The sequence below is a fragment of the Tricharina praecox genome, assembly GCF_024521635.1.
Source record: "Tricharina praecox strain CBS 144465 chromosome Unknown BZA05scaffold_17, whole genome shotgun sequence".
NCBI classification, from domain to species: Eukaryota; Fungi; Ascomycota; class Pezizomycetes; order Pezizales; family Pyronemataceae; genus Tricharina; species Tricharina praecox.
This window is the reverse complement of record NW_026250419.1, coordinates 667,629-682,666: the sequence shown is the minus strand read 5'-3', so window position 1 is coordinate 682,666 and position 15,038 is coordinate 667,629. Positions and strand designations below refer to the sequence as shown.

Sequence of the window (15,038 nt, the reverse complement as noted above, 5' to 3'; positions counted from 1 at the left end):
AGGCCTTCCGGTACCGAACAGGAACAGTCACAGTCGGTACCGCGTCAAACCAACTAGGCGGTTTTAAGATCTACTTAGGTCGCAAGCAAATACTGATTAAACAAAAACCTCCGGTTGGTGTCATCAGCATCCTCCCCCCCACATTTCTGTATCAGTGCACGACGGTAGCGAGACCAGGAACTACAAAACCAGACTCCATCCTGACTACCATTGATGCTCCCGAGCCGCAGGTAGTTACATGGATCGCCGTACATATATCTTACAAATAGAAATCACTGCTAAGTAGCCCGCATCTAAGTCTCGACATCCACCTCCATCTGCGCCCCCAGCCTAGCCCCATCACCAACAAAGTGCGCACTCAAACTCCCGCGACTCCACTCCTTGACATGAGTTTTTGCCGAGCCCTCCCACAGTCTAGCCGCGAGCCTCTTGAGCATCAGGTCCTCGCCAGTCGACACGCCCAGCATCTGCTCGATCCAAGCGATAGCGCCGTTCCTGGTGATGAGTGTCGTGCCGCCGCCCTCAATCGCCGCCGCGTTCCATAGCAATCCTAGGACCCGCTCCTTTGCGTGGTCGGTAGAGTTGGGCGAGATGTACAGGTTCAACACGTTGCCGAAGACATTGCGCTTGCGGTAGAGTACCAGGTCTTTCTCCGTCTTGAGGCCTGCGGTTAGGATGTTGAGGATCCAGGCCACCTCCTTGTGGTGCTCCTCGCCGACTTGGAGTGTGCTGAGCATGAGTGGGAGGTCGTGTAACTGCAGCAGGGGACCGCGGAGGAGGAGCTCCATCACCTTCTCGTACAGGAAGTGGGTAGGATTGGCGAGGACTTGAGAAGCTTGCGCGAGGAAGATTCCCATGGCTGATGGGAGTGGCTGATTCTTCGTTTCTTCTTCTTGAGAAGAAAAGGAAGCAAGAAGTCCCAAGATCAAGTGGCTGATTTGTGTCTTGTTGCGATACGGTGATTCTTCGAGCTTCGACACCACAGAGCTGAGAAATCGAGTAGCCATTTCTCGGATGTTGGCATCTTCGGATGAAAGGCACGCCATAGCGTATGCAACACAGTTCCTTTCAATGGCTGCTTGGGCGTCTATGATGTGCGCAGTAGACACCAAGCAAAATGTGATCGCCGGAAGCATGAAACGAGGATCGTACGCCTTCCCGAGAGGTGTAGTATTGTCCTTAACGCCCGCGAGGTACGAATCAAGGGATTCAATCTCAGCACTGCTGGTGACGGGGGTGAGATGGAAGACGCTCTTCGCAAGCAACTTGGCATTGACCACGACTTCCAGCCGGCCGCGAACGTTGGAAATGAGTGGCTTCTCAGTGCTCTCCGAAACCGACCAAGATGCTACACTCGCAGCACAACTGCGCGCCAGATGACCCTCGATATAAGTGATGATCATGAGAAGAAGGCCGTCGATGTGGCCGTTAGTTCCGCGGTACAGCGCCATGACACCATTCATCGTTCCGATGTTGCATAGTGAAGTCTTGCCAGCAAGGAAGAGTTTCGAGATGAGGAATGCAACGTGATGGTGGATATCCTCTGCCTCATAGATCGTATCCCGCTGGGCAAGCGGGTTGTCAGTGTGTCCAAGGACCATCTGCAGGAGCTTTGCGAGGTTAAGTGACTTTTGCGACGACAGCGAGACCAAGTTGACAGCCAAGTAAACAACCTCCGGGACATTGATGTGCTTTTCCAGGCCTGCCTCCAAAACTGCGTTCAATGTCGATTTCGGGATGATATTCTCGAGTTTGATCTCCTTCCGTGCAATAAGTCCACCTGGACCAGCTGTCAGTAAAATAATCCAGGTAGAGAGGAAGGATTCACATACCCAGTGCTTTCGCAAACGCGGCCACTTTGCCGGTCAACACAGCATCTTCCGCAAAGCGCCTCGTCAGGTAATCAAACACCATCAAGAACCACCTCTTCATTTCTGGCTTGGCCGCATCATTCGAATCCTGAAGCAGAGCACCGACCAAGGCCACCGTATTCTCCGTCAACGCGCTTCTTTTACGGTCAGTGGCAATGTGTTTCAGAACCTGCTCCCGATCCAGGGAAGGGAATAGCGAGGCAGCCCTCAGAAGAACATTCACTTGAGTGAGGTCCAGCGCCGACTCGAGTAATTCCTTCTGAGTAGCTTCGAAGATGCGCTGAAGTTTGGTCTTCACCTCCTCGTCGGCGGATTCCGCCCAAGTATACGCTGCATCACCTTCACCTGCAACCGAGTAGGCTTGCAAGAGCGCCGAGAAGCACTCGGAAAGCATCTGCACGGTGTTTCCGGCCTGCAGATTCTTCTCCAGTTGGGCCAGCGATTTGTTACGAACGACTTCCACCTTGGGAATCATCGCGCACACAACCGCTGTGTGTTCCGGTGTTGCCGCCTTATAATAACTGATCCCTTGAAGTTCTTCCGCATCGACGGCCGAGATGTAAGCCACGAGAGCAGAAGAGACACGACTAGACATAGTCTTTGCCTTCAGCAGACGGTGGATGACATTGGCGCCGATGATATCTCCACGTTCCGCAGATCGGTGCAGAATGAAAGCAAACAGTTGAGAAACTGTTTCATCCCGTATCAGGGAACTCTCGGAAGAGAGGCGTTCCGCCAGGTTACTGACATCTTCCGGGGAATAGAGCAACGTGATGATAGTGCGATAAATGAAGAGAACCTAAGGCATAATTAGCACCACGAAAGAATGTGAGAGGGTTAACCAGATTATCGTACCTTCGACAGGTCCTCTTCCGACAAAGCTGCAAACTTGGACAAAAATCCGGGCAAGGAACTCGTGAAGATTTCCCTAACGGACTCGAGGGCAGAATCACTCTGTTCGGAGACGGTAGAGAGCAATTCGGCGTATCCTACCGTATTGTTAGCACTCTGAAAACGTGAACGGAAAACATTCAAACAAACCATGTGATAATGCCACCACGGCAGAGAGCCTTTCTGCTGGAACAGAAGTATTCAAGAACAGTGGGATACAAGCGCCCTCCTTCGTAACGAGAGTCTTCGTTGTCCCAGCCACTTTCTCTCCCTGGCCCATGAGTTGAAAGGCAACGTACTTCATCAATTCGTTTAACTGGGTGATAACGGCGGCGGCTTTGGATGTGCTGATATTCCGGCTCTCAGCAACCTCCGTGATCGCCCTCTGCACGACAGCGAGGTCGAACAGCGATGGTTCGATTCTACGATGCAGCACGCCATCCGAGAGCAACGCGATCATCTGTACGTCTATCCTGCGATTAGGGAAACGAGTAAACATATCGCGAACTCCCACGGCGCTGTCATATTCACGTCCCCCATTAGGTGCGATTTCCAGGCCTTGGTCTCCTTCTTGCAAGTAGTTCTTCAGTTTCGGGATACTTTCGTCAGTCGAGCCAGAGCTGGCAACTCTGTCGCACAAAACCGCAAGGACAAATCTGTTCTCGCCCAAAACTGCGCAGGATTCGAGGAGTCGCAGCAACCACCGGACGCCACCGAGCTTCTGTTGGCTGGAGTGATCCTTCGACTGCATGAAGAATTTCCACTGTTCTACGAGTGTCATGACCAACGGACTGACTGGTGCAAAGTTACTGGCTTCTGGCTTCTGTTTTTGGATCTCTGCTGCAAGCTCAGCGTAGTCGTCCAGATATTTGAATGGTCCACGGATGCATCGTGCCACGACTTCGTCTAGGAGGGAGAGGATCGCTTCCAAATCGCCGCTATCCTCAAGGGTGGATAAACTCTCCAGCAGGGCATCTAGTGGCGACGCCGATGTTTCGGCCTGGAAGAGGTAACTGGTGGAAGCAAAAGAATGGAGTAACGTCCGGACCTGTCGCTGGGAAGTATTTGTAGCAGTGCTGCAACATCGCTTCAAAATAGCCACGAATGGTGAATGCTTCATAGCAGCTATTTTTGGGTAAGCTCTCTGCACTGATTCATCATCGGCAGCAGGCGCACTTACGAGTTTTGTTCCACCACTTGACATCCGGAACCTCAGTCGCGATCTGCAACAAGTGTCCCATCTCGAGTTGCTTCATGCCCTTTTGGTCCTCAAATTCGTTCCCGAGGAAGTTGCTCAGCGCAACATTTACATCATAATTACCGGACAAGGCCAACTCGGGAATAGTAGTATAGTATTCCGCAAGAAGTCTCATCCTCGCTTCAGTCTGCAAAACACCCGATGTCTTTCCGGCAATGTTGCTCACCACCGATGCATCTGGGATGCGCTTGCAAAACTCCTCGATGACGTCAAATCTGCACCTCTTCCATGTCTCTGTCGGATCGTGTACAGAACCCGCCGCCTCGTCGAGTGCCTTGAGGACACTCCGCAGCTTCTGGAAAGCACTGATGAGAAGCCTTGTAGCCAAGAACCTGATGAAGTTGTTCTCGTGCGTCAAACACTTGGACATAATAGCTTTGGTAAGTGGTTTCGGCAGGACGTTCTCGACAATAACATTGGTGGGAGGTGGAAGTATTTGAGCTTCCGGAGCTCCAAAATTCTCCGGTATTGGAAGGGTGATCGTGGAGTGCAAGAACGTGCAGTATCCAATCCAAGTAGATGTAAGTTTTGGATCGAAGCTGAAGCTCCAGTTGGACAGAAAGTAGTCAGCCACCAGCTCTGGACACGTCTTCAAGATATCCAGCATTAGGTCGAGCTGCATTGTGCTCGCATACGGTCGGATATGCGTTAATAATGAGGATAATATCCGGTTGAACACTTTTGGCGCAGACTTCCGCTTTTCCTCGTCCGCCATGTGTCCAGGTGGATACCATCCATGGTCCGGGAAACATGCTCCGCTCCCACGTTTGGTGCAAACGCTCATCAGGAACTCGTGAGCAATGTCCGCCAGTGGTTTTTCGATGTCTTTTCCAGCATTTGACGTCTTCACGGTCTCTTCGCGGGTGTACAGTTCCAGGATGTGTGCCAGAATCCACTCATTGAAGGCATTCGTTTTTGTAGCTCTCGGGATTTCTTTCTCGTCCAACACCCTCGTAGTGAAGCATGTCAACAAGTCGTTTATGATCTCCGGCGTATCCGTCTTCAGGTGCTTGAAAATCGGCGTGATCCAACTCCTCAATCCCATCATTTCATTCCGAACACTTGGCTCGCCATTCTGCAGGAACGACAAGAAGAACCTCAGAAACTGTGTCCGTACTGACGGTCTTCCGATCTCCTCAACGGTAGCCTTCGCCCCTCCCTTCACCTCCAAATTCCGCGGCAAGTCCTTGATCGTGAAGTCTATAGTCGAGTGGACGAATCCGCACATCGCGCCAAAGTTGAACCGATTCATCTCCGTCAATAGGCGCAGACATGGCGACACGACCTTGTCCTTATTCCCCGTCAACCCACGGTAGATGATCTTCAACGTCGTCGGCTGCAGCAGGCTCTTGATGAGGATTGTTCCGTAGTTCTTGAACTCCTCCTCGTGGTACGAACATATCCGGACCAGGTTCGCCATTGTGGCCGGGACCAGCGACAGCAAGTTGATAGAATTATTCTGCGCAGCGTCAGATCAGCGCACATTCCCCTCGCCCTCTCGCAGACAACAACAAAAAAGAACTCCGGGGGTGTATACCTGATTAGCATAACTCCAGATCTGCACGACCTCCGCGAACGCCGAGGACTCCTTCTCTGCATCGTCGCTCTCCTTCTGCGCCTCCTTCGTCTGCGTCTCGAGGTACTGCTTCAAAATGCTCCGATTCGCTGCCGCCTCCAACTCCTCCACCTCCGGCCCCTTCGAACACCGGAACAGAAAGTCCTTCACCGCCTTCAATCCTATAGCCACCGCGCATGTCAACACCCACTCCCTACTCCACCAATGCCCCCCCCGGATCCGCGCGCCTTACCAGCCCCGCTGTAGTCGGCCATAGCGCTCTGCAGCGCCCTGATATTCCCGATCGGGCCCGCCAGAGCAGGCGCGTTGGTGGGGGCGACATCTGTGCGTCGTTTTTTCGTGGGTCGCGGGGGTGCCATATCGCTCTCTGGTCGTCGTCGTTGTTGGTTTCCTTCCTTCCTTCCTTCTCTTCTCGTTCGTGATTGAGAGCTTCGTGAGGTTTTGCTAGGGTTCATTTGCTCTGTCTGAACTTTTTTTTCTCCCCCGAGAGTAGGGAGCGGCGTTTGCCGGGTCACGTGGGAAGGAATGTGGGACATGGAAGAGCACTCGTGGCGCTTGGTCGCGTCGCCGGATTTAAGCTGCTATGTACGCTTAAAATAGCGGAACTCCGCTCCGGCTCGGACCTCCAGAGTCCAGAGTTCACACCTTATGGGCGCACATATCTATCACCAGAATGTGGGGTAGATACCATAGGTGGGGCAGATAAGTGGGGTGCTCGGATTCGCATTTTTAAGCTCTGCGGACGCCGGAGATAGTAACATGCACCGATTGGAAATATAGTAGTGCAGGAGATCTTCCTCATCCGTCAGATTTCTAATATTTGCTGGGGGATTACCGAGCATAGCTGAGAGCTGCGAATTTACGATTTGCGATTTGTAACATGCTGAGTATTAATCGGAATGCACATGGTTTGGTTGACAGTCGTGCTCTCGCGTGATAATAGCTTCATATTTGCTATAGAGCGAATGACGAGCTGTAGTTGAGGACGGTTATCTGGGTATATAAGTCCCGCGAACTCCACGAGCTATCATCATCTCATCATCTCATCATCAACATCACCAGCTCAGCTCAAACAACCTCTAAAGCTTCATCAACACCTCAGTACCCATCCCAAGTCCAACTAAAGCAATACAACACAATGGCAATCCTCAGCAACGTCGCCATAATCGGAGTAAGTCACTCGCCCCCTCACAAGCACCAAGCTAACCCCTTAGGCATCCGGCAACATCGGCGTTCCCGTTCTCACCGCGCTGCTCGCAGACGCCTCACTCAGCGTCACGATCCTCGCGCGGCCCACCTCGTCAATCCACAAGTCCCCACCATCAGGCGGCAAACTGATCGCCGTCGACTTTTCTGACCACTCTGCGCTCGTCAGCGCGCTTCAGGGCATCGACGCGGTAGTCTCGACCGTGGGCGCGCCGGGCGTCGCCGCGCAAAAACAGGTGATCGATGCGGCGGTGGAGGCGGGCGTCAAGCGGTTTATCCCCTCCGAGTTCGGGAGCGACCTGGATAATCCCAAGTCTGCGGGCCTCGCGGTGTTCGCGGGAAAGGTCGTCGTAAGGAAGCAGCTAGAGCAGCTGGCCGCACAGGGGAGGATTACTTGGAGCGCGATTACGCCGGGCGCGTTTTTGGATTGGGGTTTGTTCCTACCTATTCTCCAAAAAGGTACGTGTTGGGATGTGGTGACTGATGCATGCCGCTACGTGTAGGTATCAAGGTCGGCTTCATTGGCCCCAACCCGAAGACGAAGACGTCGACGCTATTCGACGGGGGCGAGCGACCGTTCGCCGCCTCGCTGCTGAGCGACATTGCGCAATCGGTGGTGGGGATCCTGCACCACCCCGAGGAGACGAAGAACAAGCTGTTGTACATCTACAGTGCGCAGCTCACGCTGAAGCATCTGACCGAGACGTACGAGAAGCTCCTGGGCGTGCCAATCGAGACCACCGTCGTCAGCACCGAGCAGATCGAGAAGGAGGCGAATGAGAAGATTGCGAACGGCGACCCTAGTGGGTACGTGCAGTTGATTCCTAGGGCTATCTTTGGCGAGGGATACGGTGGAAGCAATGTAGGTAGGGATAGCAATGCGCTGTTGGGCATCAAGCCGCTGGATCAGGCTGGTCTCGAGGAGGTCATCAAGAAATATTTGTAGATAGCGTACATGCACTTCTGAGGAAATTTGAGTTCTCTTTGAATTTGCTTGGTCTTTTTTTTGTTTCATCGTGCTCGCATTCAATCCGTGAAGCCCATGGCGGCGTATATTTTCTCCGTTTCAGAATCTACTTCGACCGGCCGGCCATGTGGAGAGCGAATCGAGTGCTCCAGAGTGAAGGGCTTCATATTCATCTTCCATGATTTTTGCCATATGCTATCAAATGTGTTTCGATGGTAAAGTAGGTGGCTAGTATCGGCGGTGAGAGAGTCATTACCATCCAGCCAATCGCTATGGAAATTGATCGTCAATCTCGCACCAGGTCATCCAGATAGCATTAACAAACACAAAGCAACCACCAACTCCGAAAGCCAGCCCAATTTTCTCCCACCATCCATGCTTCTATCCACTCATATCCACATCTGCCGTACCGGCCTTCACCGCCAACACCACTCGCTCCTTAACCGCCTCATTGACCACCGCCCTCACGCCCGCAGCCACCTGCACAGCACTGTCCACCACGCCGTCAAACACGCTTCCCTCGACCTCCCCCCTAACCCACAAGAGCGAGATCTCATCTCTACCGGCCATATACGCCACCAACGCCGCAGCCTTAACATCATAGCCATCAAGCGGGCTCGGATCCAATACCGTGAGCAACCCCTCATCCCCGGGCACCTCGACGAGCGCCGCAATGCCCGCACTCACCAGATCCACACACTCGATGCCGGCATCCGCAACCGCAGCCGACGCGCAGGTGATCGCGCCAGCGAGCGCCTGCATAGCGCCCAAGCCCTCATCATCAATGGCGCCCTCACAGTCGAGTACCGTAACGAAGACGTCGATGCCAGACTTCGGGTAGGCAGCGGTCTTTATGGCGCGGGAGAGAGCCACCTGCAGCTGCGCCGAGAGGTCGCGTTCCAGCGCGTCGCGCACATAGCCCCGCCGCGCACCGAGCGTAGAGAACGGCGCGAATTTTAGCTCCGCTGTGATGCATGCGTGCGGGGAGAAGACGGCGGATGGAGGGAGCGGCCGGGGTCCGTACACGCTTGCGGTCAGCTTGAGGGTGCTCGGGAGGCTGAGCTCGAGGAAGGCGCTGCCCGTCGCGGGAGGGGTGAGGGAGGTCTTGAGGACTACAGGGGTGGGGGTTAGTGCGGGGCGGGGATGGTGGGGTGGTGAGAGGGTGTACAGATTTTGCGGAGCTCTGTGGGTGCGCAGCGCGCTGGGGGTTGCGCGGGTGATGGGAGGAACACTGGGGTGGTGGTTGTGCTGCTCGGGCCGTTTATTCGTCGTCTGTCGGCCATTGCCATCTTTGCCGTGCTGTAGTGGTGGCTGTGTGGTGGAGGTGGATTGCAGGTGGGTTGCGCGTGTCTATCCGCGTGTCGTGGAGGCAGAAAGTTTGGTGTCACCACGACTAGGGTACTAGTTGGAGCCAAGCCAAGAAGCCATTAGCGGCGAACTCTACCGAGCTCCCACTTCACTGGATTTCGCTCCTTTCCCACCATTGGGACCATGACACACGCCTCGACACACACCTCCAACACCTCCACCTAATCACCCACCGCTAACCCGACAAAAGGTCTCTACACTCACTAACCGCCCTCATGGCTGCTGACGGAGTTGACAAGGACGACAAAGACATCCTCGCGGACCTCGACCGAGAGGCGGGCGAGTACCTCAAGGTTCGCGGCTGCCCCCCTCCCCCGCGCATCCCCACCCAACCCTCCCAACCCGCACTGACCCAACCCTGTGTGCACAGGATGCCGAGATAGCGCGGATCCTGTCGGCGTTCAAGCTCGACGCGTATGCGATTCTCGACCTGCAGCCTGGCGTAGCCGAGAGCGACATCAAGAACTGTTTCCGGAGGAAGTCGTTGCTCATCCACCCGGACAAGACCAAGAACCCATTGGCGCCCGATGCGTTTGACCGGCTGAAGAAGGCGCAGGCCGAGCTCATGGATGAGAAGAAGCGCGAGCGGCTCGACGAGGCGATCGCAGATGCGCGCATGCTGCTGATCCGCGAGCGAAAGTGGACGGTTGATACGCCAGAGCTCAAGTCGCCCGAGTTTGCGAAGGACTGGAGGGAGAAGAGTAAAGAGGTCTTGATCGATAATGAGCTGCGCAGGAGGAAGCAGATGAAGGCGCAGTTGGCCGAGGAGGGACGGGAGCAGAGGAAAGCGGAGATGGAGATCGAGGAAAGGAAGAGGAAGCGTGAGAATGAGCAGGCATGGGAGAATACGAGGGACAATCGCATCAATAGCTGGAGGGACTTTCAGAAGGGCGGTCTGAAGAAGAAGAAGCAGAAGACTAAGCCCATTGGTTGAGGATGGTTCTGGCTGGGGCGTTGGGTATGATACGATATGACTTTATATCTTTTTTCGTCTTCTTTTCTTGATCATGCTCGTTTGTGGATAGGCCAATTAATGTGGAGGCGGTGAGCCTCATCTCAATACGTGCGAGTGACGATATTTACAGACTTCTCAGCCTAGCTTGCTGAACCAAAGTTTGGCAATGAACAAACAGGCGATGCAACTCCACATCTACACAATGATCTACCTAGCCAAACGAAACGAAAACGAAAAACAATAATCGCAACAATTAGAGATATATGATCCATAGAGAAAAAAAGAAGCAAAGAAGATATCGACAGTCGCCAATCAAAGCAAGTCAAATTTAGACCAAACCCGACCAAACATCCGCCATGCACAAAGACAAACTCAAGGAACATAAACCCTCGAGTAACCCACACACTTCCCTCGACACGTCACACAACTACTCCAGTTATTCATTGCAAGGCAGACCCTACAATCTTCGCAAAGACTCAGACACCTACATGGCCACACAATGACCGTCCGTGGCTCGCTCTGACAGACTACACACAGAGGTGCGCCCGCCTCCGTCTCCGACGATGTACTCTCCCCTCGCCGGTGCAGGAGAATACTCTCTAGCGCCGCCTCCTCCGCTATTCCCGATAGTTGAGTAGCCGAGTATTGCCGTCGTGTGAGAGGTGTTGGAGCAGCCAGGTGTCGCGCGAGGAGCCGCGCCGAGGCACGGTCTTCGGGACATTGTGGGTCCAGAAGGGCGGCGAGACGCATGGGGTCGAGAAGCGGGGTGGCTTCGCGACTGGAGCGACTAGAGCGGTGGGGTTCTTGGGACTGTTCACGGCTGTAACGGCCGGAGCCTTCGTTTTCGGCTTCGTCTTCGGAAGAGGAAGAAGATGAACCAGAACCATCTTCAGATGGGGCGTAGTCTTCGTCTTCTAACTCGTCGTTATCGGAAAGATTTGACGTGGCGTCAGGCTCACCCTCTATTGTTGTTCGGCGAAGCAGTTTGGCTGCAGCGAATAAACCCCATCGGCTCACTACGGCCAGTACACCCCGTAACAACTCTCCCGCACCAATCCACCGTCCTCCCATCGGCCGCCGAAAGTCTTTCGCGCTTTCGACCACCCCCGAAAAGTCCTTCCTTTCCATGGCGAATGGTCCTCCACCCTTCCCGGTGGTCGCGAACTGTCCCGCCATATTCCCGCGGTTCCTGTGATCCAGTAGCTTCTGCCGCTCGCCCTCGAGCCAGGTAACGGCCGGTACACGAACCGCACGGCCTTCGTTGAGGTATGTTGCTTCCGCTGCGGCGGTAAGACATACGTACCCGAATTTCAACAAAACAGTGTAGAAGTCCTCACTAAGGGATACCGTAACGGTGCTGGAGACGGTGTGGTTGGCCCGCAGGTTGTTGAAGCCCTCCGAGAAGCTTATTCTCCCAGACGGAGTGAAGAGCGAGGAGACCATCAGTGCCATTCCATAGATTGCGCCACATCCCGAGATCGCGGCGAAAATCAGGAGGTGCGGGATGAATCCGACAACGCTGACAGTGGGGAAGTTGAGAATTCCGGCTGCGCCGCTATAGTAGAGGGCAACCGCGAAACCCAACAGGAAAGCCATACCGTAGAAACCTGTGGCAAGCAGACGGTACCTTGTTTGCAGATTGAATATGGCCAGCACATGCGAGGTAATGTGTGACATGGCTGAGAGGATGGCGATGTAAAGGACCTCCGATGGAACCAGCTTCTCGCCTTTAATCTTGAAGATTTTGACATCGTTCTTTGTCTCCTCCAGTTCTTCCGCCCTAGCATCCTCCGCCTCGCCCTCGTCCTCACCCTCTCCCTCGTCCTCCGCCTCACTCGCACTCTTGCTAGAGTTGGTGGTCTCGAGACGGTAAGTCTTACGTGTCGCTTGTGCCTCGGCCTCAGCAAACGCCAGAGAGTGCTCCAGCAACGTCATTCCCGTCTCGGCGACCGGAATCCTGCCCATAAGCGAGCAGCAGAACACCTCGACGAACTGCGACAGGGAGAGAGTCTTATACAGGGGCCACAGGGTATCCAGCGAGCCCTTCGGCGGGGGCACCTTCTCCTCTGGATCCTTTGCGGTGGACGCCATATCGATCCACTCCGCGTCGGGGATCATTCCGATAGCCTCACAGACGGAGCGGTCGTCGAGCCAGAACGAGCCCGCCTTGCCGATAGCATGGAACAGCACGTCGGCGCCGTTCTCGCTCGCTCCGCGCTGGAAGTTCACCGACGTCTGGCAGCGCATCGCGTACATCATGTGCCACACCTGCCAGACAAGCATGGTGATCGGGATGATCCGCATGGCTGCGCGCATCTTAAACGGTAGCCGGATCGGCCGCCGTAGCGAGGCATAGATCAACGTGCGGTTCAACAGAACCGTCTTTATGCGTCACCCACGCGCGCGAGAAGTCAACACGGAACAGAGAGACACAGGCCGCGAGTAAGGGTGGGAAGAGGCGTGAGGAAGCTACCATGAAGAGACACTGTATCGCCCATTTGCTGGTCGCGTAGGTCAACACGCTTCCCATGTTGCGCACGTGTCCTCCAAGGGTGTACGACGAATCTGTGGCGGTGGTGTTGGCTGCGGTTTCGGCAGCGGCGGAAGCGGCGGAAGCGGCGAGAGACGTCGCGTTGGTGGTCAGAGCTTCGGCGGCGGCAGGGATCGGCGAGATAACGGGCTCGGCGGCGGTCCCGACGTATCCGAGCGACGCCATCTTTGCGAAGAAGCGGGGTATCGAGGCCATTGAGGGAGCGCGGAAGCCGTGGGCTGGGTTCAACGCCGCGGTCACGACACTTGCCGAGGCGGTGGCAGGGAGGGCGGACGAGGACGATGCGACCGAGGACTCCATTCTCAGAGACCGCAGCGGGTTCGTTGGCGTTGCCGTTACCGTTGCCGTGGTTCGGGGGGGAGTTCGTGATCGCCGCTGAAGTATGGGGTTGACTGTGGTTGGTGGATGGGGATGGTGTTGTTTCTGCCGGTGGATGAGGTGAGCTCGTTTGGAGTTAGTTAAGCTGGGGGCAAGCTAGGCAAAACGTGTTTGTCTCGGATCGGGATCTGGTGCATTGATCGCCAGCAACAAAGGCGGGTATCATATCTAGCGGTGCCTGGCTTACCCATCATGACGCATTCAACTGTAACGCCGTTGGTTCGGCTTCAATAATGCTTATGGATTATTCTTCTCCGAACGGCTCTCATTTACTGGCGATGGCTTCTCCGATATTCCATCACTAATCCTTTTTCCCCACTGCCTTTTCGCGTCATGCATGAGCAGTGAGCGCAGGTTATGTGACAAGGGTCATCTTTCCGCCGGTCGCTGCAGAGACGCCCCGCATTATGCAGACATATGTCATAAATACAGATCAGACCCACACTGGTTTGTTCACAGAATCGCCGGGAGAGCTGCAAAAGTGCAAGTGCTGAGGAGAACATTACCAATTCCTTGGGAACCACTGGTAAAAATCGTCAGGACGCCCCAACGCCTCTGGTGAGCACATACGTATAACCCGTGCTCGTGCACCCCGCATCCGTGTATATATAAAAACCAATGCACCCGCTGTTCCGCCGGTCGCTCCCATCCATCCAGCACCTCAGCAGCGTCTTCCAGCTTCATCTCCGCACACCCACCACCAGAGCACTCACCATGGCACGTCCCCCCCTCCGCATCCTGTCCCCTCCTCACCCATCTAACCCCACTTGCAGACCGCCCCCTCCAAAATCACCGACTGGGTGCCGACAGACTCAAAAACCGGCGAATTCAAGCGGAGCACCTCGATCTTCCGCAACGCGCTCAGCTCGTCTCTGTCCTCGCCATTCCCGGCGGTCTCAAACCGCTACCACCTCTTCGTCTCACTCGCGTGCCCCTGGGCGCACCGCACACTCATCGTGCGCAAGCTCAAGGGCTTAGATGCCGACCCCTCGCTGCTGCCAGTATCAATCGTGCATTGGCACATGGGCACGTCGGGCTGGCACTTTGCGACTGCGGAGGAGGCGGCGAACAACCCCGAGCTCGCCGTTGCGCCCGAGGGCGTGATCGGCGCCCGCCACCTCAAGGATCTGTACTTCGCCGCGAGCCCGGACTACGCGGGGAGGTTCACGGTGCCGCTGGTCTGGGATACGCAGAAGGGGACCATCGTCAACAACGAGAGCGCCGAGATCATCCGGTTGATGTACACCGAGTTTGACGGGCTGCTGCCCGCCGAGAACCAGGGCGTAACGTACTACCCCGAGCACCTCCGCGCGCAGATCGATGAGTTCAACGGCTGGGTCTACGACGGGCTTAATAACGGCGTGTACAAGTCAGGCTTCGCCACGAAGCAGGCGGCGTACGAGGACGCGGTCACGGGGGTGTTTGCCACGCTGGACCGCGTGGAGGAGATCCTGGCGGCGTCGCATGCGAAAGGCGGCAGGTACATCTTTGGCGAGCAGTTGACAGAGGCGGATATCAGGCTGTACCCGACGGTTGTGCGGTTCGATCCGGTCTATGTTCAGCACTTCAAGACAAACTTGAAGATGATCAGACATGATTACCCACACATCCACAAGTGGCTCAGACATTTGTACTGGGACATTCCCGCATTCAAGGAGACGACCAACTTTGAGCATATTAAGAAGGTATGTGCAGTTAAACTTGATTTTGTTGGATCGGCGAGAGCTGACGAGGTATCTAGCATTATACGATGAGCCACTCGCAGATCAATCCCCACGGCATCGTACCGCTCGGTCCTGTGCCGGATATGCTGCCCAATGACGAGTAGGGCTGTAGAAGCCGGTGGAAGAGGGAGGAAGCAGATGTCTTCTATTTCCTAGATGGGGGATACATGTGCCTATTTTATCCATGATTGCGAGCCAATGCGATTTCAGCGTTTGTCACGCCGAACGTCCCCTCCATGATACAGCAACTAGCAGCAACCAATGATCCAATTCCTTTCAATGTAGTACTGCAG

General features: G+C 55.0%; 7 protein-coding genes across 7 annotated transcripts; 3 read left to right on the top strand and 4 right to left on the bottom strand.

The window, feature by feature from the left end:
* Positions 1–138: 138 nt before the first annotated feature.
* Positions 139–2,615, bottom strand: BZA05DRAFT_85437 (uncharacterized protein). Its single transcript, XM_051488716.1, has 2 exons — positions 1,833–2,615; positions 139–1,780 (listed from the first exon to the last, which is right to left on the bottom strand). Exons 1-2 carry the CDS (start codon positions 2,464–2,466, stop codon positions 294–296), a joined length of 2,121 nt encoding a protein of 706 aa, XP_051338275.1. The 5' UTR covers positions 2,467–2,615; the 3' UTR covers positions 139–293.
* Positions 2,616–6,387, bottom strand: BZA05DRAFT_85436 (ribosome 60S biogenesis N-terminal-domain-containing protein). The gene is made up of 6 exons (XM_051488715.1): positions 5,829–6,387; positions 5,558–5,757; positions 3,943–5,479; positions 3,062–3,887; positions 2,727–2,860; positions 2,616–2,670 (listed from the first exon to the last, which is right to left on the bottom strand). The coding sequence occupies exons 1-5, from the start codon at positions 6,130–6,132 to the stop codon at positions 2,821–2,823; spliced, it is 2,907 nt and encodes a 968-aa protein (XP_051338274.1). The 5' UTR covers positions 6,133–6,387; the 3' UTR covers positions 2,616–2,670; positions 2,727–2,820.
* A 93-nt stretch (positions 6,388–6,480) lies between these two features.
* Positions 6,481–7,795, top strand: BZA05DRAFT_475082 (putative isoflavone reductase like protein P3). The gene is made up of 3 exons (XM_051488161.1): positions 6,481–6,767; positions 6,811–7,234; positions 7,306–7,795. Exons 1-3 carry the CDS (start codon positions 6,735–6,737, stop codon positions 7,746–7,748), a joined length of 900 nt encoding a protein of 299 aa, XP_051338273.1. The 5' UTR covers positions 6,481–6,734; the 3' UTR covers positions 7,749–7,795.
* A 151-nt stretch (positions 7,796–7,946) lies between these two features.
* BZA05DRAFT_375444 (3' exoribonuclease family, domain 1-domain-containing protein) lies at positions 7,947–9,126 on the bottom strand. Its single transcript, XM_051481788.1, has 2 exons — positions 8,938–9,126; positions 7,947–8,881 (listed from the first exon to the last, which is right to left on the bottom strand). Exons 1-2 carry the CDS (start codon positions 9,056–9,058, stop codon positions 8,151–8,153), a joined length of 852 nt encoding a protein of 283 aa, XP_051338272.1. The 5' UTR covers positions 9,059–9,126; the 3' UTR covers positions 7,947–8,150.
* A 61-nt stretch (positions 9,127–9,187) lies between these two features.
* Positions 9,188–10,184, top strand: BZA05DRAFT_355349 (uncharacterized protein). Its single transcript, XM_051481384.1, has 2 exons — positions 9,188–9,430; positions 9,508–10,184. Exons 1-2 carry the CDS (start codon positions 9,353–9,355, stop codon positions 10,069–10,071), a joined length of 642 nt encoding a protein of 213 aa, XP_051338271.1. The 5' UTR covers positions 9,188–9,352; the 3' UTR covers positions 10,072–10,184.
* A 1-nt stretch (position 10,185) lies between these two features.
* BZA05DRAFT_402522 (uncharacterized protein) lies at positions 10,186–12,771 on the bottom strand. The gene is made up of 2 exons (XM_051484116.1): positions 12,566–12,771; positions 10,186–12,474 (listed from the first exon to the last, which is right to left on the bottom strand). Exons 1-2 carry the CDS (start codon positions 12,620–12,622, stop codon positions 10,465–10,467), a joined length of 2,067 nt encoding a protein of 688 aa, XP_051338270.1. The 5' UTR covers positions 12,623–12,771; the 3' UTR covers positions 10,186–10,464.
* Positions 12,772–13,493: 722 nt separating this feature from the next.
* On the top strand, positions 13,494–14,959 carry BZA05DRAFT_85078 (glutathione S-transferase). The gene is made up of 3 exons (XM_051488713.1): positions 13,494–13,738; positions 13,795–14,706; positions 14,763–14,959. The coding sequence occupies exons 1-3, from the start codon at positions 13,640–13,642 to the stop codon at positions 14,847–14,849; spliced, it is 1,098 nt and encodes a 365-aa protein (XP_051338269.1). The 5' UTR covers positions 13,494–13,639; the 3' UTR covers positions 14,850–14,959.
* Positions 14,960–15,038: the final 79 nt, after the last annotated feature.